Source organism: Eschrichtius robustus, chromosome 20 (genome assembly GCF_028021215.1).
Source record: "Eschrichtius robustus isolate mEscRob2 chromosome 20, mEscRob2.pri, whole genome shotgun sequence".
Lineage (NCBI taxonomy): Eukaryota > Metazoa > Chordata > Mammalia > Artiodactyla > Eschrichtiidae > Eschrichtius > Eschrichtius robustus.
Window position 1 is genome coordinate 8,302,831 of NC_090843.1, and position 22,904 is coordinate 8,325,734.

At 45.6% G+C, this 22,904-nt stretch overlaps 1 protein-coding gene across 1 annotated transcript; it reads right to left on the minus strand.

Annotated features, from left to right (window-relative positions):
- Positions 1-10,190: 10,190 nt before the first annotated feature.
- Positions 10,191-20,934, minus strand: ST6GALNAC1 (ST6 N-acetylgalactosaminide alpha-2,6-sialyltransferase 1). The gene is made up of 9 exons (XM_068531009.1): positions 20,804-20,934; positions 13,125-13,824; positions 12,163-12,331; positions 11,830-12,001; positions 11,472-11,610; positions 11,122-11,225; positions 10,851-10,940; positions 10,666-10,765; positions 10,191-10,382 (listed from the first exon to the last, which is right to left on the minus strand). The coding sequence occupies exons 1-9, from the start codon at positions 20,932-20,934 to the stop codon at positions 10,191-10,193; spliced, it is 1,797 nt and encodes a 598-aa protein (XP_068387110.1).
- Between the last annotated feature and the right edge of the window lie 1,970 nt (positions 20,935-22,904).

Here is a 22,904-nt window from a genome sequence, read left to right on the forward strand (position 1 = left end):
GAATTCAGTATTTGTTTGCAGTTCTTTTTGTCTTTATTCTTTTTTTTTAAATTAATTTTTATTGGAGGATAGTTGATTTACAACGTTGTATTGGTTTCAGGTGCACAGCATAGGGAATCAGTTATACATATACACATATCCACTCTTTTTTAGATTCTTTTCCCATATAGGTCATTAGAGAGTACTGAGTAGAGTTCCCTGGCTTTACAGTAGGTTCTTGTTAGTTATCTATTTTATATATAGTAGTGTGTATATGTCAGTCCCAACCTCCCAATTTATCCCCCCTCCCTTTCCCCCTTGGTAACCATAAGTTTGTTTTCTACACTTTTTGTCTTTATTCTGAGGACATATAGTTGAAATATAGTTTTTCTGCTTCTGTGTGGTTATGAATAACATTTTAATACAGTCAGGTTCATTTGTTTCTCTTTGTATCCCATTTCAGGATTTCCCTCCATCTTTGCTGATTTTAATATTGTTTGAGTATGTAAGGTACAAAGGCAAAACTATGCCAAAAAGCACACCCAGGGAAGTCCCTCCCTCCTGCCACCCTGTTCCTATTCACTCTTCCCCCTTGCTTAACCAATCTCACTAGTTTTTGGTATCTTTTCCGTGTTTCTTTTCGCAAAAATAAACGGATACATGTATATTTTCTTATTTCCTACATAAAACGTATAAATATTATAAATATTCTTTTGTCTTTACTTTAAAAAAAAATACTTATTAACAATATGTCTTAGAAACCACTCCCTGTCTCTTCATGTAGATCTTCCTCATTTTATTTCAGCTGCATTGTACTCCACTGTATGGATGTACCAGTCTTTATGTTTACATTTCGTATGTTTAAGGATTTCAGCAGTTTCCAATATTTTGCAATTTCAGACAATGTTGCAGTGAACAATCTTGTGCATATTTATTTTTGTATTGTTGGAGACGTATCTTCAGGGTAAATTCCTAGAGAAGGGATTTTATTGGGGGGTCAAGAGGTAAACACAGGGCTTCCCTGGTGATGCAGTGGTTAAGAATCCACTTGCCAATGCAGGGGACAGGGGTTCGAGCCCTGGTCTGGGAAGATCCCACATGCCACAGAACAACTAAGCCCGTGCAGAACAACTAAGCCCGTGCGCCACAACTACTGAGCCTGCACTCTAGAGCCCACGAGCCATAGCTACTGAGCCTGTGCGCCACAACTACTGAAGCCTGCACGCCTAGAGCCCGTGCTCTGCAACAAGAGAAGCCACTGCAATGAGAAGCCCGTGCACCGGAACAAAGAGTAGCCCCCACTCGCCACAACTAGAGAAAGCCCGCATGCAGCAATGAAGACCCAACGCAGCCAAAAATAAAGTAAATTAAAAAAAAAAAAAGAGGTAAACACATATGTACTTTTGTTTGAGATTACCAAATTCCCCTTCACAAGGGCTGTACAAATTTGCATTTCCACGAGCTATTATAGAAGTTCCTGTTTCCCTACAGCCCCGCCAGGAAAATGATTGTCAAGCTTCTTAATTTTTGCCAATCTGAAAGGTGAAAAACGGTATACCAGAGTCATTTCAACTTGTATCTCCCTTATGAGTGAAGCTGAACATTTTTTCACATGGTTAAGGGCCATTTTTATATCTTTTCTGAGGGAGTTGTTGCTGTTCTTGTTCTGTGACCATTTTTCTATTGGGTTTTGGGTCTTACTTCCTTCCATTTTTATGAGATTAAAAAAAATATATTAGAGATATTAACCCTTTACCATGATATTTATGGCAAATATTTTTTCGCCATACAAAATTTTACTATATTTATGTAGTCACATTTATTGATCTTTCTTTGCCTCTGGACTTTGAGTCATGTTTAGAAAACTTTTCCCTACACCTTAGTCAAAGAGGTATTCACCCATAAATTCTTAGTACTCTTAGCATTTCATTTTTTACACTTAGATCTCTGAACCATCTGGAGTTTATTCTTGTGTGGGGGGCAAGTTACAGATCTAGTTTGATCTCTTTCCAAATAGCTTTCTGTTGTCTGAGCACCATTAGTTACAAAGTCTATTTTGAGCCAGTGATGTCCATATGTACTTGGGTAGATTTCTGGGCTTTCCATCCCATTCAGCTGGTCGTCTGTCTGTTCACGCAGCAGTACCACATTGTTTCAATAACAGAGACTTTATAGTAAATCTTAATATTTGGCAGGACTACACTTCCCTTGTAGCCTTTCTTTTTCAGGTTTTCCGAGCTATTCTTACATGTTTATTCTTCCATATGAATTTTAGTATGCATTTAGGATCTAGAAAAAATGTTTTGGTATTTTTATTGGAATTACATTAAATTTATAAATTTACTTGGGGAGAACTGACACATTTATTACACTGAGTCTCCTTTCCAAGAACAAAAGATGACTCTCCACTTGTCCAAACCTACTTTTGTGTCTTTCAGGGTTTTTTTTTTTTTTTAAGATTTTTTTTTTGATGTGGACCATTTTTTAAAAGTCTTTATTGAATTTGTTACAATATTGCTTTTGTTTTATGTTATGGTTTTTTGGTCCTGAGGCATGTTGGGCGGGGGGATCTTAGCCCACCAACCAGGGATCGAACCCGTACCGCCTGCATTGGAAGGCGAAGTCTTAACCTCTGGACTGCCAGGCAAGTCACATTTCAGGGGTATTTTAATGTTTCCCTTGTATAGATTTTGGACATTTCTTGTTGAATTTACTGCTAAGTATGTTATTTTGTTAGCTGCTATTGTAAGTGGGTTTTCTCTACATTATATCCTTTCCCTGGTTATTGTTTATGTTTATGAACATAAACACTATTGGTTTCTGTATGTTAATTTTATACCCTGCTACCTTACTATATCAATATTATATAGTATGTTTATTCTATTTTAAAAAAAAAATATTTATTTATTTATTTGGTTGCATGGGGTCTTAGTTGAAGCAGGCAGGCTAGTATATTTATTCTGTCATATAGTATGATATCATTTGCGTACAGATTCTTTTCTAATTCTTATGCCTCTAGCTGACTTCTCTTTTCTAATTCACTCAGAGTGAGTAAATTTGGACCCAGATAAAAGAGGCTCAGGCTTTATGTTTGGGTAGCCTGAGTTTAAATTTGAGGAGGCAGATTTGGACGTCCTCTACTGATACTATGTGATCCTAAACAGATACTGAAATTCATGTGAAAGAACAAACATGCAGGAATAGCTTAGGGAAATTTGAAAAAGAAAAGCTGGGCACTGCAGAGAAGGGGGCGTTGAGATGCTGCTGCCTGCCGCCCAGTTGGTACTGCACCCTTCTTGAGCAAAGCAGACAGAGACCTACTGGTATTAGCTTCTGAACCTGAGAATTAAGTCTAAAAGGGAGCTTGCTCCCCACCCCGCCACTCCCCAGAGTCCTTCTGGGCTTCAGAGTTCAAATCCTGGAGATAGAACTCAAAGAGGTAAGGTAAACTGAAGTGTCTTCGGTTTAGCCCAAATTCTGTTCCTGGGGTTTTAGAAAATGCAGGTTTATGGGATGATAAAAGGATGAAAGGGGAAGGAAAACAAGTTCCCTGTTGCATCAGGCTTTTCACATACAGTGATCTCCTTGTGAAAAGGATACCCTAAAAGTCATTTTACAGATTAGAAAACAGCAGCCTGAGGAAATGTTGAAAGATGATTTTTTTTTTTTTAAGGGTAAAATTCTAACTCATACAAGTGTAAAATTAACACATGTCAGCACCAGAGGGCAGACAGCAGAAGCAAGAAGAACTACAATTCTGCAGCCTGAGGAAGGAAAACCACATTCACAGAAAGATAGACAAAATGAAAAGGCAGAGGACTTTGTACCAGATGAAGGAACAAGATAAAACCCCAGAAAAACAACTAAGTGAAGTGGAGATAGGGAACCTTCCAGAAGAAGAATTCAGAATAATGATAGTGAAGATGATCCAGGACCTCGGAAAAAGAATGGAGGCAAAGATCGAGAAGATGCAAGAAACGTTTAACAAAGACCTAGAAGAATTAAAGAACCAACACCTAGAAGAATTAAAGAACAAACAAACAGAGATGAACAATACAATAACTGAAATGAAAAGTACACTAGAAGGAATCAGTAGCAGAATAACTGAGGCAGAAGAACAGATAAGTGACCTGGAAGACAGAATGGTGGAATTCAGTGCCATGGAACAGAATAAAGAGAAAAGAATGAAAAGAAATGAAGACAGCCTAAGAGACCTCTGGGACAACATTAAACTCAACAACATTTAGATTATAGGGGTCCCAGAAGGAGAAGAGAGAGAGAAAGGACCTGAGAAAGTATTTGAAGAGATTATAGTCGAAAACTTCCCTAACATGGGAAAGGAAATAGCCACCCAAGTCCAGGAAGTGCAGAGAGTCCCAGGCAGGATAAACCCAAGGAGAAACATGCCGAGACACATAGTAATCAAATTGACAAAAATTAAAGACAAAAAAAATTATTGAAAGCAACAAGGGAAAAATGACACATAACATACAAGGGAACTCCCATAAGGTTAACAGCTGATTTCTCAGCAGAAACTCTACAAGCCAGAAGGGAGTGGCACGATATATTTAAAGTGATGAAAGGGAAGAACCTACAACCAAGATTACTCTACCTGGCAAGGATCTCGTTCAGATTCGACGGAGAAATCAAAATCTTTACAGACAAGCCAAAGCTAAGAGAATTTCAGCACCACCAAATCAGCTCTACAACAAATGCTAAAGGAACTTCTCTAAGTGGGAAACACAAGAGAAGAAAAGGACCTACAAAAACAAACCCATAACAATCAAGAAAATGGTAATAGGAACATACATATCAATAATTACCTTAAACCTGAATGGATTAAATGCTCCAACCAAAAGACACAGGCTCGCTGAATGGATACAAAAACAAGACCCACATATATGCTGTCTACAAGAGACCCACTTCAGACCTAGGGACACATACAGACTGAAAGTGAGGGGATGGAAAAAGATAGTCCGTGCAAATGGAAATCAAAAGAAAGCTGGAGTAGCTATACTCGTATCAGATAAAATAGACTTTAAAATAAAGAATGTTACAAGAGACAAGGAAGGACACTACATAATGATCCAGGGATCAATCCAAGAAGAAGATATAACAATTATAAATATATATGCACCCAACATAGGAGCACCTCAATACATAAGGCAACTGCTAACAGCTATAACAGAGGAAGTCGGCAGTAACACAACAGTAGTGGGGGACTTTAACACCTCACTTACACCAATGGACAGATCATCCAGACAGAAAATAAATAAGGAAACAAAAGCTTTAAATGACACAATAGACCAGAGAGATTTAACTGATATTTATAGGACATTCCATCCAAAAACAGCAGATTGCACTTTCTTCTCAAGTGCACACCGAACATTCTCCAGGATAGATCACATCTTGGGTCACAAATCAAGCCTCAGTAAATTTAAGAAAATTGAAATCATATCAAGCATCTTTTCTGACCACAACGCTATGAGATTAGAAATGAATTACAGGGAAAATAACGTAAAAAGCACAAACGCATGGAGGCTAAACAATACGTTACTAAATAACCAAGAGATCACTGAAGAAATCAGAGGAAATAAAAAAATACCTAGAGACAAATGACAATGAAAAACACGACGATCCAAAACCTATGGGATGCGGCAAAGGCAGTTCTAGGGGGGAAGTGTATACCAATACAAGCCTGCCTCAAGAAACAAGAAAAATCTCAAGAAAACAATCTAACCTTATACCTAAAGGAACTAGAGAAAGAAGAACAAACAAAACCCAAAGTTAGTAGAAGGAAAGAAATCATAACGATCAGAGCAGAAATAAATGAAATAGAAACAAAGAAAACAATAGCAAAGATCAATAAAACTAAAACCTGGTTCTTTGAGAAGATAAACAAAATTGATAAACCTTTAGCCAGACTCATCAAGCAAAAGAGGGAGAGGACTCAAATCAATAAAATTAGAAATGAAAAAGGAGCAGTTACAACAGACACCGCAGAAATACAGAGCATCATAAGAGACTACTACAGGCAACTCTATGCCAATAAAATGGACAACCTGGAAGAAATGGACAAATTCTTAGAAAGGTATAACCTTTCAAGACTGAACCAGGAAGAAATACAAAATATGAACAAGTAATGAAATTGAAACTGTGATTAAAAATCTTCCAACAAACAAAAGTCCAGGACCAGGTGGCTTCACAGGTGAATTCTATCACAGAGAAGAGCTAACACCCATCCTTCTCAAACCCTTCCAAAAAAATTACAGAGGAAGGAACACTCGCAAACTCATTCTATGAGGCCACTATTACCCTGATACCAAAACCAGACAAAGATACTACAAAAAAAGAAAATTACAGACCAGTATCACTGATGAATATAGATGCAAAAATCCTCAACAAAATACTAGCAAGCAGAATCCAACAACACATTAAAAGGATCATAGACCATGATCAAGTGGGATTTATCCCAGGGATGCAAGGATTCTTCAATATACGCAAGTCAATCAATGTGATACACCATATTAATAAATTGAAGAATAAAAACCATATGATCATCTCAATAGATGCAGAAAAAGCTTTTGACAAAATTCAACATCGATTTCTGATAAAAACTCTCCAGAAAGTGAGCATAGAGGGAACCTACCTCAACATAATAAAGGCCATATACGACAAACCCACAACAAACATCATTCTAAATGGTGAAAAACTGAAAGCATTTCCTCTAAGATCAGGAACAAGACAAGGATGTCCACTCTCGCCACTGTTATTCAACATAGCTTTGGAAGTCCTAGCCATGTCAATCAGAGAAGAAAAAGAAAAGGAATACAAGTTGGAAAAGAAGAAGTAAAACCATCACTGTTTGCAGATGACATGATACTATACATAGATAATCCTAAAGATGCCACCAGAAAACTACTAAGGGCTTCCCTGGTGGCGCAGTGGTTAAGAGTCCGCCTGCCAATGCAGGGGACACGGGTTCGAGCCCTGGTCCAGGAAGATCCCACATGCTGTGGAGCAACTAAGCCCGTGAGCCACAACTACTGAGCCCATGTGCCACAACTACTGAAGCCCATGTGCCTAGAGCCCATGCTCCGCAACAAGAGAAGCCACTGCAATGAGAAGCCTGCGCACCACAAGGAAGAGTAGCCCCCGCTTGCCACAACTAGAGAAAGCCCGCACGCAGCAATGCAGACCCAATGCAGCCAAAAATAAATAAAATAAATAAATTAATTTTAAAAAAAAAGAAAACTAGTAGAGCTAATCAATGAATTTGGTAAAGTTGCAGGATACAAAATTAATGCACAGAAATCTCTTGCATTCCTATACACTAACAACAAAAGATCAGAAAGAGAAATTAAGGAAACAATTCCATTCACCATTGCAACAAAAAGAATAAAATACCTAGGAATAAACCTACCTAAGGAGGTAAAAGACCTGTACTCAGAAAACTATAAGACACTGATGAAAGAAATCAAAGATGACACAAACAGATGAAGAGATATACCATGCTCTTGGATTGGAAGAATCAGTATTGTGAAAATGACTATACTACCCAAAGCAATCTACAGATTAAATGCAATCCCTATCAAATTACCAGTGGCATTTTTTACAGAACTAGAACAAAAAATCTTAAAATTTGTATGGAGACACAAAAGACCCCAAATAGCCAAAGCAGTCTTTTTTATTTATTTATTTATTTATTTTATTTATTTATTTATTTATTTATTTATGGCTATGTTGGGTCTTCATTTCTGTGCGAGGGCTTTCTCCAGTTGTGGCGAGCAGGGTCCACTCTTCATCGCGGTGCGTGGGCCTCTCACTGTCGCGGCCTCTCTTGTTGCGGAGCACAGGCTCCAGACGCGCAGGCTCAGTAATTGTGGCTCACGGGCCCAGCCGCTCCGCGGCATGTGGGATCCTCCCAGACCAGGGCTCGAACCCGCGTCCCCTGCATTAGCAGGCAGATTCTCAACCACTGCGCCACCAGGGAAGCCCGCCAAAGCAGTCTTGAGGGAAAAAACGGAGCTGGAGGAATCAGACTCCCTGACTTCAAACTATACTACAAAGCTACAGTAATCAAGACAATATGGTACTGGCACAAAAACAGAAATATAGATCAATGGAACAGGATAGAAAGCCCAGAGATAACGCCATGCACCTATGGTCAACTAATCTATGACAAAGGAGGCAAGGATGTACAATGGAGAAAAGACAGTCTCTTCAATAAGTGGTGCTGGGAAAACTGGACAGCTACATGTAAGAATGAAGAGAAAAGAATGAAATTAGAACACTCCCTAACACCATACACAAAAATAAACTCAAAATGGATTCGAGACCTAAATATAAGACCGGACACTATAAAACTCTTAGAGGAAAACATAGGAAGAACACTCTTTGACATAAATCACAGCAAGATCTTTTTTGATCCACCTCCTAGAGTAATGGAAATAAAAACAAAAGTAAACAAATGGGACCTAATGAAACTTAAAAGCTTTTGCAAAGCAAAGGAGATGAAACAAGACGAAAAGACAACCCTCAGAACGGGAGAAAATATTTGCAAATGAATCAACAGACAAAGGATTAATCTCCAAAATATATAAACAGCTCATGCAGCTCAATATTAAAAAAAAAAAAAAAACCCAATAAAAAACGGCAGAAGACCTAAATAGACATTTCTCCAAAGAAGACATACAGATGGCCAAGAAGCACATGAAAAGCTGCTCAACATCACTAATTATTAGAGAAAGGCAAATCAAAACTACAATGAGGTATCACCTCACACCAGTTAGAATGGACATCATCAGAAAATCTACAAACAACAAATGCTGGAGAGGGTGTGGAGAAAAGGAAACCCTCTTGCACTGTTGGTGGGAATGTAAATTGATACAGCCACTACGGAGAACAGTATGGAGGTTCCTTAAAAAACTAAAAATAGAATTACCATATGACCCATCAACCCCACTACTGGGCATATACCCAGAGAAAACCGTAATTCAAAAAGACACATGCACCCCAATGTTCATTGCAGCACTATTTACAATAACCAGGTCATGGAAGCAACCTAAAGGCCCATCGACAGACTAATGGATAAAGAAGATGTGGTACATATATACAATGGAATATTAATCAGCCATAAAAAGGAACGAAATTGGGTCATTTGTAGAGATGTGGACGGATCTAGAGACTGTCATACAGAGTGAAGTAAGTCAGAAAGAGAAAAACAAATATTGTATATTAACGCATATATGTGGAACCTAGAAAAATGGTACAGATAAACCAGTTTGCAGGGCAGAAATAGAGACACAGGTGTAGAGAACAAACGTATGGACACCAAGGGGGGAAAGTGGCAGGGCGGTGGTGGTGGTGGGATGAACTGGGAGATTGGGATTGACATATATACACTAATATGTGTAAAATAGGTAACTAATAAGAACCTGCTTTATAAAAAAATAAATAAATTTAAAATTTTTTTTTAAAAATCACACATATCAGAGGTTTTATTTAACTCGTTAATTAGTGAAGGAACTAGTAAAAACTGGTTCAGAGGAGAACCCAAAGTCCCGACACACATATAGGCAGTCAGGAATGCTAAAATTAATTCGATAATAGGAACAAAACTGGTCACTATACACAGGGGAATCATTTTTCATTTCATTTCATTTGCGAAACTTATTTGCATCTCCATGGACAAAAATCATTTTTAATACTCAGTTTTCTACAACCCAGAGAGTTGTCAGGTAGCTCAAAGACAAGGAAAGTTGCAGACCCTTCTAGAATCAGATAACCCCTGGAAGGGTCTTCTAGACAATCTAGAGTGAAATGCAGGAATGCCTTCAAGATTTCACAGCTGCTAAGTAGAAGATCTGGAATTCAACCCCAAATCTACATGTCTCTGTAAGTTCAGGCTCTTTCTTCTGTGTCAAGTAGCTTTTGAACAGTGAAGGTTCAGTTAAAATTCCTTGGTCTCAAGAATGGAGTCCCCACCTCCATGGAACAGACCCTGCAGCAAATTTCCAAGGTCTCCAAAACGTCAGTCGGTCATTTGCCATCTTGAGGGTGTCCTCTCCTATGTACCAGTGTTCCCTCGGAAGTCTGGAGGGGCTCGGAGCCTGGTCCAGGAGCTGGGAAGATGACAGAAGAGCCTCCAAGCTCCCACTGCGCCCTGCATCTTGGAACAGCTGAAGAGACTTCTGTAGCCCAGGCTCCAGTCACATGGTTGGTTTGGCAGTTACAGGATGTTGGTAGAGTCGGATAATACCTTCATCATGGAGCCGCTTCCAGAGCGTTCTCTCCAACCTGAAGTCATGGTTGGTGTAAAAGATCGTTCGTTTCCATGACTTATCATAGTAGTGGTCAGAGAAGTGTTCGTGGCCCTTGGTGATGAAGCCATAGGCACTCACCTACATGAAGGTTGGAGGAGAAATAAGGCCTATATTGTGTCTCCCAGGCTTCTTCTCTGTGTGTGTTGGGGGTGAGGGCCCTTTATCCTGGTTCCAACCCTAGGGGTCTGGGTGCAGGACCCCTGGATGCACGTTTGCACACATGCAAGTATCCACAGTCATGACACTCCCCCCACCCCAGAGGGGTGTGCCGCCCGCCCAGCCATCATCCCATGCTGAGCAGGCCCAGGACTACCCCAGAGCTGTTTCTCCAGGTATGCCTGCTCCAGAAGCAGAGCCTTACCTGGTCACAGAGCTGAAGGGCAGTAAGCAGCAGGAGGGCCCCAGTGGTGGGCCGGTATATTCTCCAGTGGACGGTGTTCAGAGTCTTAGACCTCAGGAATCTGTGAAATACCCCAGCCACCCAGCTGTCAGGAGGCTGCAAGGATGAGAGGGACCTGGCCCCTTCCACGGGCTTACTGCTCTCACCTGTTCTTCATGTATCGGAGCAAGTCTGGGTGCAGCAACAGGTATCTGTCCAATTGCAAGCCTTCCCGGAAAGCTTCCTGGGGCCTGCGCCTGTGGGCAGGAACGGGTCCTTCAGGCTCAGTTCTCTTACCTCTCCTGGTGTGGGCCAAGTCAGGGTCATGGGCATGACTGGTACCCCATCTCTAGGTGATAGCTAAGACTGTCCCCACCTGTCCAGCCCTTCACAGCTGCTCACTACACAGCTCGACCAGGGGTAAGGGGAGGTGAGTACCTGAACCAGGAGAGGTTCTTCGTCACCAGGGTCTGATTCAGGAGCAGTGCTTCCAGCCACTCATAGTCCCGGGTGCCTTCCAGGAAGTGCAGGTAGCGGACATCCTGAGGACCAAGGACAGCGTGTGGTCCAGGAGTCCTGCCTTCAGTGGGGTGGCCTGGCTCTGACTCCAGACTTCCCGCCTGCTCTTCTCAGGCCTGGCCCGGCTCTCCTCCCTGCTCTTGCCCCTTGCATGGACGGAGGCTGTACCGGCCACAGGCTTCAGACGCAGGATGCTCGTCTCCCTGTCTCACCTGCATCCTCCCTTATCCAAAGTCTGTGTGCAGCCAGGCCCATTCCTCTTTGCTCACCTTTCCCAGAGGCACATGCCGGAAACCCCGATTGCCCAGTATAAGGAGTGACTGGGTCAGGGAGAAGGCAGTAAAGCCATAGAAGGACGTCCGAGTACCCACATCCTGTTCGTAGCCCTTAATGACAGCTCCACTCAGTCTAGACGGAAAGACAAAATCAGACAGAACACATGAGTGCAGGAGGGGGACGCGTGGAAAGGAAGGAGAAACGGGGAGACAGCACTGATGTACAGAAACTCTCTGGAGAGCCCAGGAACCCCGCCTTCCAGATACAGGCACGGAACACCCTCTCAGATCTCTCAGAAGAGCCCAGCTCTGCAGGAGAGGGGGTGGGAGGGGGCCGGGGAGGGGAGCTCACCGGAACACGTAGTCATGGCCGTCTATCTCTGGGCCCACTTGGGAGTTGTTCAGGATGCCCCCGTTGCCCACCACGGCACAGCTGATGCACCGGGAGCTCCCAGCAGGGAGGCTGGCCAGGAGCAGCTGCTGCCTGGGCACCGGGGGGAAGCAGGACACGACCTTCTGCACCACTGCAATGAGGGGACTCCATTCAGAGCCCTGGAAGGGCCAGGGATCCAGTGGCATTTCTCCCAGGGCTGGTGGCCACCAGGGAAGAGGCGGACCAGACACAAAAAGCATGGCCCTCTGCTGGGGCCTAGCGCACACCCCGGCCCCCGGGGCGAGGACTCACAGGAGAAGTTGAGCTCCATGAAGCCGAAGGGCGGAGCAAAGTGCTCCAGGCGACCCCACTCGCTCTGGTTGAAGTGTCTGGAGTCCAGGAAGAGGGTGAGGTTGGGTAGAAAGAGATTCTGGAGCCAGGGTGACTTGGAGGCTTTGATCTTCACTGAGTCAGGGCAGGTCTACATGCAGGAGAACGGGTCAGGCAGGGAGAGGCCCAAGAAGGCCATGGCCAAGGGGTGGGGGGGGGGGGGGGTGGGGAGGCAGGGGCAGAAAGCAGGCCTCAAAGCTGGGAAGGCGTCGGTCTCTGCTACCTCTTCCATCCTATTCCCAGGGCCTTCTGGCCCCACCCCCACCCCCGCCATCGATCATCCCAGCCTACTGTGGTCAGGAGGGCTCCCAGGGAACCAGTGGTTCTCAGCCCTCAAGGCAAATGTACCTTCCTACGTGTGAGAGGAGCGGACCAGCCTGTGTGAACATGCTATGGGTCCCAGGGCTGTGCGTGGTTGCAGTGATGTGTGTAAACACCCACGTTCTGAAGGCTCCCTTCCCACGGCTGCGGGCCCAGGCTGTTTTTCTTAGGGAGGGAAGAGAGGGAGGGTCGTAGAATTATCTATGCAGGGAGAACAGGGCTGGCCTGGGTGTTCTGGTCCCTTAGTCCCTGCTGGTTCCTGCCCCTTCCCCTGCCGCAGGACGGGATTCCGGTGCAGGTCACACTCTCTCACCGGGATTGACGACCCTCTGGGCTCCTAGGGGCCCAGGACAGGGCCTTCTCGCTCACACCCTGGGACCTGCCTTCCCTGCCCTGCTTCTGACCATTATAACAAGGAAGGATGGGATGAGAGCAGTGCTGGGGGGAGAGCATGGGTGGGCCGAGGCAGAGCTTAGGACCTGAGCCTGGGAGGGAAGGGAGAGGGTGGGGCCTCAGGGCGGGGTCGGTGGTGGCGGTGGGGGGTGTGGTGCAGGAAAACTCACCGTCTGGAGGCTGCTCACCTCCAGGCTGTATTCGTCCTCAAAATCCCACTGCGGCTCAGACTTGAAGTTGGCGGCCCGCAATCTCTGGCCTCTCTGGGTGGTGGGGCTCTGGAGAGGGGCTGAGGACGGGGTGGCCTGGGCTCTGTCCTTGGGTGGGACAGCCTCTGTGGTGGCTCCTCGGACTCCCCTTCCCGTCGGCCCCGCTCCCGCAGGGGTCTGCACCCCAGCCTGATTTTCTGGAAGGGGCGTCCTTGCTGTAGCTGCTGCGTTGCCCCGCAGCTTCATGGGCACCATCCTCGGGGCCGTCGGCCTCGCGCTCTGGTCCCCTGACCCTTTGGTTGTCCTCGGGTCCTGACTGTTCAGCGGCGGCGCCTCCGTCCAGCCAGAGGCCACCCCCCCGACTTGAGCTCTCGGGGGCAGCGTGTCCCCCGCGGTGTCGTTGCTCGCCTGCGCCTCCGGTGCTGCCATCCTGGCTGTGCTGGGTGCTCTGCCTGGCTCCTCGGCACTGGCCTTGCCAGCCTCCGCTCCTCTGCCCTCTCCAGCTGTGTTGGCTGTGGCCTCGGGGTGTGTGTCCTGCATGCTGGTCCCCTGTGCTGACTCCACGTGGGCGGTCGTCCTGCTTCCGGTAGTGGGTGCCTGGGACGTAGCCTTTTGCAGCAGCTCCGGAGACCTTTCCTTAATGTTCTCTCGATGCTGATTCCTAGAGACAGAGATGACTTTGGATGAAGGCTGAAGGCTGTAGGGACTTGAGAAGCATGACTAGTATCTATCTTTGTGTCTCAAGTGGACGTCAAACCAGTCTCCAGGAGAGATGAGGGAAGGGGCATCACCGTCCACTACCCAAAACTAAGCTGCACTTGTTGGCAATGGGTCTGGAAACTTACTCTGACCAATAAAGAACCCTTAGTGGTGGCACGGAGTTTGGGGAGCTGGAACTGGATGCCAAGGGCAGAAATGAACTGCTCACCCCCCACCCGTGCTGCGCCCCCAGCTCTCCATGTTTGCACCTCTGTGGCTCCCAGCGTCTGCTACGTTCCCGATTGTGAGTCTAAGAATGAGTTTGTGTGAACCTAGTCCTGTCACCTCATATCTGTATGATTCAGTGGACCTTTTTTTTTTTTAAAATAAATTTATTTATTTCATTATTTATTTATTATTTTTGGCTGCATTGGGTCTTTGTTGCTGCGCGCGGGCTTTCTCTAGTAGCAGCGAATGGGGGCTACTCTTCGTTGCGGTGCGCGGGCTTCTCATTGCGGTGGATTCTCTCGTTGTGGAGCACGGGCTCTAGGCGCGCGGGCTTCAGTAATTGTGGCTCGCGGGCTCTAGAGCGCAGGCTCAGTAGTTGTGGCGCACGGGGTTAGTTGCTCCACGGCATGTGGGATCTTCCCAGACCAGGGCTTGAACCCGTGTCTCCTGCATTGGGGGGTGGATTCGCAACCACTGCTCCACCAGGGAAACCCCAGTGGACCTTTTTTTTAAAATAATAAAGCATAGGTAACAAAGGTAGCTTTGTCCACAGGGAAAAGGGAAGGATGCATTCCTGTTAAGACCATAGCTGCCAACCTTGATTTCTGAAAGATTGATGCCTACCAGGGCCCTGTGGGGCTCCCGAGCATGGAGGCCTTTTTGTCCCCCATTTCTTGTAGGCAAGACTCCAGCCTCCATGACCTTCCCTGAAAGGGCAGATTCGAACAGTTGCTAATCAAGGGAGGAGCAGCCAGGAAACCACCTGAGGCAAGATTAAAGGGACCAGAGAAACTCATCAAGATTAGGAGAAAGACGGACCACCTGAGACCCTGCACACACCCTAATCTTGTCAGCAACCCCACCCTTTTGAAACTCTTGCCTTGATCCTTATTGCATACCCCTGACCACAGGCCTGACTATAAGACCTCTCCTTATTCCCCAGGGAGGGGGGCACAGTTCTTGAGGCGCTAGTCTACTGTGTTCCCCCTTTGCCTGGCAAAGTAATAAAGCTGTCCTTTTCTACTTCACCCAAAACTCCGTCTCCGTGATTTGATTTGGCACCTGTGTACAGAGAAGCTGAGCTTTCGGCATCAAGATCTGTCTTAAAGATGTGCTTCGAATCCTATCATGAGTCCATCCCTGCTTAAAAGCAAACTGTTGGAATTCCCTGGCGGTCCAGTGGTTAGGACTCGGCGCTTGCACTGCTGCGGCCAGAGTTCAGTCCCTGGTCGGGGAACTAAGATCCCGCAAGCCGTGCGGCGTGGCCAAAGGGAAAAAAAAAAAAAAGCAAACTGTTGATTGTTGGAAAAATATACATACTCGGCAAATATTTGTCGAGAGACCACCATATTTGCCGCATCTCATGTTAGATGCTGGAGATGACGGATGAAAGGCGTGTTTCCCAGCCACAGGAGAGAGGAAGTCTAGTGAATAGACAGCCGTGTCATTGCAATATGAAACACGTATTGTGCTGTGGAACGTTTGAGCATGGTGGGAACATGAAGGAAGGAGCTCTGTCTGGGCACCGTGGAAGCAAGGAAGGCTTCCTGGAGGAGTTCCCCTCCGAAGAGGATTAAGAGTGGGGAGGAGGAAGTTTCAGTGTCAGAGGCATGAGAACTTGTGGTGTTGGAGCCAGGAAGTAATTATGAAACAGAGTGGGGATGGGTTGGGGGCTTGTGGGGCAGGAGATGCTTCCAAACAGGCAGGCAGGGCCAGGTCATTACTTGCAGTGTATGTTGGACTGAGGAATTTAGACTTTATCATTTGTCTCTCCGCCCAGGAGGAGCTGTGGAAGAATTCCAAGTGGGAGATGGGGTGGGGGTTCCTGAAGGCAGGAGTGGGGCACATAAGCTGATTTTCATCCTGCAATGCTTATGCTAGCCGTGGGAGAAGGCAGATGCAGGGTGGCTGGTCTGTCTTCTGGCAATCAAGGTTTCTGACTCCAGGGATTGGATTCACTTTATTTTCTTTTCATTTTCTACTATGATGTGAGGCTGTCAAAAAGCATCATTTAATTTATGCAAGTTGGTATCGGGTGTTGTGCTGAGAAAAGCCTGGCTCCTCAGCTCTGCTTGGTTCTCTAACTGGACGTCGTGGTGGAGTCCCCGTGCTACACACGTTTTGGGGGGAATCCCTGGGAGCTTTGGAAAAGAGAATTTTCCTGTCTAGTGACTTAGCCATTACTTTCCAGGTGTCCTTTACCTGGCATCCTAGCCCTCCCTGACTTGTCTTGGTCACTCTTGTCCCAGGGTCCCTTTGTCTGTTCCCACCATTCTTCTTCTAAGCCAAATACAACGATTTTACTTATTCTCCGTCCTTTATTCCCAGTCCCGCTGTCACCATAACCTCCTTGCCCCGGGGCCCCAAGGACTCTATCCTAAACCACTGCATCGGCCTCTAACCTGTCCCCCTTAAAACCCCTGTGCCCGGGGAATTCCCTGGCGGTCCAGTGGTTAGGACTCAGCGCTTTCACTGCCGTGTCCTGGGTTCAATCCCTGGTCGGGGAACTAAGATCTCGCAAGCCTCGAGGCGCGGCCAAGAAAACCAAAACCAAAACCAAAACCACTGTGCCAAGCCACCTACCCTAGCCTATAATCTACTGACAGAATAACCTGCATAAAGCACTCATTTAATCAAGCTACTCCCTTACTGTAAAACTTTCCATAGCTATAGAATAAAGTTATTTAAGGCCACACATTCATTCTTTCATCAACAAGCATTTACACTGTGTTACACAAGCACAGTGTCCAGGACCTGTTCAAATTACTGGAGAAATGGAGACAGATAAGACAGTTCCTACCCAGAAGAAATTCATAGTCTGGCAGAAAAAGACAAATTTAGGGTTTATGACATCATGTCAGGATGGATGTGATAGAGGGGCATGGACGGTGGTGCGATGCCAGCCTGGTGTCTTGGCTGGGAGCAGGGACTCTGGAGCTAGCCTGCCTGGGTTTGAACATCAGTGACCAGGGTGACCTTGGACAAACTACTTAACTTCTCTTATCTGTAAAAGGGGGTGATGATGATAATATTATCTACTCTCAGGCTTGACACGTGATTCGTAATCATAACTCCAAGGCCAGTGCCTGGCACGTGGTGAGTGCCTTATCAGTGCTTGTTGCCTTACTCATCCATCAGTCTCCCATTCCTGAACGCATCCTGCCTTTTCCCGTTTCTGCACCATTGCTGATGCTGTTTCCTCACTTTGCAGTGTTCCTGCTTGCTGAAATGTCACACAGCCATCAGTCACTGTGCAAATGCTCTCCTTACCCCCCACCCCGTCCCCCTGGTTGGATTACTCATGTGCTCCCGTAGCACCTGTCACAGGTGACTTTATTGAAGTCATTTATCACTACTGATAATATCACCTGCATTCTCTTACTTTGTGTATGTCTCTCTCATCCCTTAGACTCTAAACCTCTTGAGAGTCAACACATAGGAGGTAGTGGAGAAGCATGGGATCTGGAACTCAAATCCCCTAAATTCAAATATCCGTTTTGCTACTCCCTGGCTCGGTAAAATTCCCCTTAACCTTTTTGAGCGTCGCAGTCTGCATTTTTGTCAGAGAATAAAAATACTAATCTTGGACAGCAATTGTGAAGATCAGAAGTAACACATGGAATGGCCCCTGGAGCATAGGTTAGGGTTTGAAAATCTTCTCCGACTCTCAAATTATCATGGCGCATCATGAAGTGTAAACACCACCATGATAATGGCCTTCATAAACCACAGGGATCTACAGGTGCGGTCTGCGTTGTACACCTCCCTTTCCTTTCTGATTTTATTCTCACCCTGTGCCCAGGCAGCACTGTGGGAAAGGGGGGGCCATTACCAGTCTCTAAATTGCAAAACTGCCCATCACTTTGGCGTCTCCCTCTCTCCCACTCCTCTCCTTCAAAATATCTCTGATTTTCCACTTCTTCCTGTTCCACTGTCTCTGTCTTAGTCCAGATCCTCTTCACCTTGCGTTTTAATGGCTAAAGTCGGCCCTGGTCCCTCGCTTCACGCCAGGATAATCTGTGTGGAGTCGTCCGTCTCCCTTGGGTACCGCGGCTGGTCAGGCCAAAGTGGCAACTCCCTCCTCCTCCTCCGGATCCATCCTGTTCACTTCTGGCAGACTCATCGTCTTAAAATACCACTGTCACAAGGCCACCTCCCTGCCTGAAAGCCTTCTGCAGCAACACTCGGTCCCACCTTCCTAAATGCCCTTCATTTCCCTGAGGTGGATTCTCTCTCGGCTAAGCAAAGAGGACACCAATTTAGGACTTATTTAGGCCAGCTTCTTGTTCGTCCTTTTCTCACCACATGAGTGCCTTGCCCTGAGCACTCATCCAAGCCCTACCTGTGTTCCAGACTCCATCTTCTCTTTGAACCTCTCAACACACAAAAACTCCTTTCCTCCAGGGACCTCTACTGTTATGGCGTTCATGAAGTTATATAAACAGTTTATTGAGAAATCTCAATATGCGACCCTTTTCCTAGCCCTTAAAATCTTGGGCAGATTCAGTAACTTTACAGTCACTGTTGAAGTCAGGACAATCCTAAATGCATGTTCATCAGATAACAGAGCTTCAAATTACATGAAACAAGAACTGACGAAACTGAAGGGAGAAATAGACAAATTCAAACCTGTTTTGGAAATAAGTCAGGCCTTTTCTTCTAAAGCTGAACATACACCTTCCTTATGACACACCAATTCCACCTGTAGATATTGACCCAGGAGTAAAAAAAATATGTGCACAAAAAGATTTGTACAGCAATGTCCACAGCAGATTTACTCATAATTCATAATAGCCAGAAACTGGAAACAACCCAAATGTCCATCAATAACAGAATGGATAAACAACGTGTGGTATATTCATACAATGAAATGATTTATAAACTTTAGAGGATCCTCAAATTCACCAGTGGCCTGAGAAATGCAAATTAAAAAGAGAAACACGCTTTTACCTATCATATGATAAAACTTTAAAAACATTCACAAGATCCAGTGTTGCTACAGAGGTTGGAGAGAGTTAACTCACACACCTGTCGGTGTAGCCTTTTCTGAGGATGACTTGATGGTATCCACTGACATTTAATGTGAACATAATCCATTATCTTGGCAAATCCACTTCTAGAAATCTACCTACAGGAATACTTACATAAGCACACAAAGGTATGTGAAAAACCCAAGTGCCCATCGATAGGGGCTGGTTAAATAAACTATATCCGTTCTATAGAATGCTATGCAGCCATGAAAAGGAAGGGAGTAGATCTATAGGTGCCAACATGGAAGGAGGTCCACGATATAGTGTTGATTTAAAAAGTCAACCTGTGGGGGCTTCCCTGGTGGTGCAGTGGTTGAGAATCTGCCTGCCAATGCAGGGGACACGGGTTCGAGCCCTGGTCTGGGAAGATCCCACATGCCACGGAGCAACTAAGCCCGTGAGCCACAGCCACTGAGCCTGCGCGTCTGGAGCCTGTGCTCTGCAACGGGAGAGGCCGCGACAGGGAGAGGCCCGCGCACCGTGATGAAGAGTGGCCCCCGCTCTCTGCAACTGGAGAAAGCCCTCGCACAGAAACGAAGACCCAACATAGCCAAAAATAAATAAATAAATATATTTAAAAAAAAAAAAAAAGTCAACCTGTGGAACAATGTGTATAGTGTGGTACCTATCCGTCCATCCATCCGTCCATCCAACCATCCAACAATCTACCTGTCTGTCTATCTATCTATCTGCCTACCTACCTACCTATCATCTACCTATCTACCTATCTATTTCCCCATCTGTTGTAACGGCTTGTCTAACATAAGGTAAGGAGCACAGATTATGGAACCAAAATGCCTGGGTTTGAGTCAGCTACCAGCTGAGTGAACTTGGGTCATTCATTTAAGCTCTCTGAGTCTCAGTATACTCATATACTCATAAGCATAGTGCCTGGCATATAGTGAATGCTAAAGAAGTGTTAGCTACAATAATATAGTAATTATTTGTACACCAAAGCATTAAGGTTAGTTACCCGTGAAGACTGGATAGAGATGGGGGTATAATGGAGAGACCTTTATTTCTTGCTTCACATTTCTGTCTTTTTTAAAACTTCATGAGAGCATGTTTTACTTTCAAATTCTGAGAATAGTGAAACAAAATCATTCAAAATACATTGAATCTGGAAAGAAAGGGATCTCTCACTGCTGGAGATGTGTTTATAAGAAAACTGGTCTAGAGGGTCCTTTTGAAGAGTTAGCTTGGGACCCAGAATTTCAGCCACCTCCCTAAGTGAGCGATCTCCCATTTTACTGACAAACGTCTCAGGGATTGTATGATTTAGAAATTAATGGAATTCACGGGATAAATCTTTTGCTTTAGGACACAGAGAATGGCATGTCAAAACTAACCCCAAAGCTGGGGTTATTACTTACAGTCCCAGAGGGGAAAATAGTCTTATTTTCTACTTATGCCTTCAGGAGTCCAGGCCAATAGTTCTCTAACTTCTGCTTCTACCTCCTCTATGTACAAGCCCCATGGCACCCTGTTTCCCTGTTACACCACCTCCACGTACCCCAAGTCTCCCCTTTGAGCTTCCTTGCCCGTGGTTCCTGCCAACCTTCCTGATCCCTGACACCGCCGTAAACACAGAGGTGTCTCAGATATCCCCAGCCCTCCCTGGGCTATAATTTTTCAATTTCTTCTAATAAATCACGGGGAACTTGAAAAGGGTCAGAATCTTACCTGGTAGGCGTTGTATTAGGTTCCTTAATAAAGGAGGGCAAGGTGAAGAGGAAGAAGATGAGCACGGCCAAAAGCAAGAGCCATTGGACAGCTTGGCCCAGACAACTGGGTCTCCTCGGGCAGGGCCTCATGATGGTGGGCTGGGCCGTGCAGGGAATTTCTGGATGTCCTGGGGCTTTGATGTAGACAGCAAATAGTTTAACTGCTTGGATCTCCTGGCTGGGGTGTGCACACCCTTTTGTCTTAACAAGCCACTCTGGTAAATGCGGAGTCTATCAGAGTCTGTCAGGGAAAGGAGCTGCCTTCCCTGCTTTATGAAGGCTTATAGGCTGGCATGGCTTGAAGGAAGAGAAACTCCTTCTGTTCAGACAAGTTCACCTTCTTTTTCTTTGTCTCTGAAGCCGATTTCTGAATGTAGAACTTAATGAGAAACACACACACGTTACATGGAACCTCACTTTTAACAGGTTCCAAACCCTCGGGGACCCTGGACAAGTGCGTGGGCTGGAAGGGCCTTGCACAGACTCCATACTCAACATGAGTTTTATAAGAAAAACACAGGGAACCCATTCAGGGTTGAGACCCCCGAGCAATCTTTCCCTGAAAGACTAGTGTGCAGCCATGGATGGGAGCTCTGAGAATATCTCATTTCCCGAGTATTTAGAAAAGTAGCTCTCAATCTTGGGTGCCCATTAGAATCACCCGAAGCTTTAAAATGTTCTGATGCCCAGGCTGCACCTCAACCAATCAAACCAGAATCTCTGAGGATGGGTGTTTTCCACGCATGGGTGTTTTTTAAATTCCCCGGGTGATTCCGATGTGTGGCCACGTTGAGAAGCACTGATGTGTAGCCATTCTGTTCAGCCTTCCCTGCCTCTCATCTGAGGTCATACACCGTGAGATGCCTCACGTGCACGAATGCAACCCTCACAGCCACTCCAGGAGCTGAGCATTATTATCAACCTCATTTTACAGTTGAGGAAATCACCTCTGTGCTCAGGCAGCTTGCCCAAGATCACGGCGTGAGCCACTGGCTTGGGGACCAGATCCAGTTGCCCCACAGGCTGTATTCTTACTCATTGCACAGCAGCACCTCTGAGCCTTGATAAGAAAAACAAAACAAAACACAGAACACTTGGGACACATGCACAACTCAGAGAAATAATATCAAGATCAGTTGTAGAAAACTTAGAACATTCAGGGGCACAGCCCTTTCTAAAGTACTGTGGATTTCCAATTTTTAAAATAACTGCCGACAGTACGGTTGAACCACGCAGGTGTCTTCAAGCAGTTGAAGTGGGAAAGGTGCAGCTTGGAACAGCAGGGCTTTGATGGACTTGGGACTTGGGTTCCCTGCTCACACACGGCAGTGTCCATCCCTCTGAACACATAGCTTCCAATTCTGTACCCAAAGTTCTTGGCTTTCACCCAGGGGATGTGCCAATAAATGTTTAAATCACCTTCCCCAGGGAGGATGAAAAAGGTATGAACATGATACTGTAACTCGTGACACTATCCCAGCGGATGGGCTGGAAAGAAAACTCTTCTTAGTACTGATTCAGTCTCTGTCTCTCTCTCTCTGCACACCTAACCTGTAAGTGCTCAAACACTGACTCCATAGTAAACATTTTCTGAATAGACCCCTGCCCAGTCCTAACTCTTTGCCTTCATTGACCCTTTGCCCTCAGTTTGCCTGCGTACTTGGCACACACAATTCCCCGACACCCTGGTGCCTGTTTGCAATGCCAGGCAAAGGAAGTGCACCGTGGGAAGGGACTTTCTTACCCACAGCATGGGTTTGCCTAAACAGAGTGTCTCTTTCACCTCACCTGTGTTTTGCAGAAGGCACTGGCCATCAGTCTTCTTTCTGGCTTCCACAGAGCATGGAGATCTAGTTGAGCTCCTGAGCGCCAGCTGAGCTACTGTACACAGCTTTCCTCTCACCACCTTAGGGGTAGGTTGAACCTGGAGTTCTTGAAACCAGCTGGTAGGGGCGGGTTCATTCAGAATTCTCGCTTCCTGGTTCTCAGGTTCCAGCCCAACATGCTGCTGTGTGTGCCTGAGTCGAATGTGAGATCCAGAGAAGTATGAGTTTTCGTGG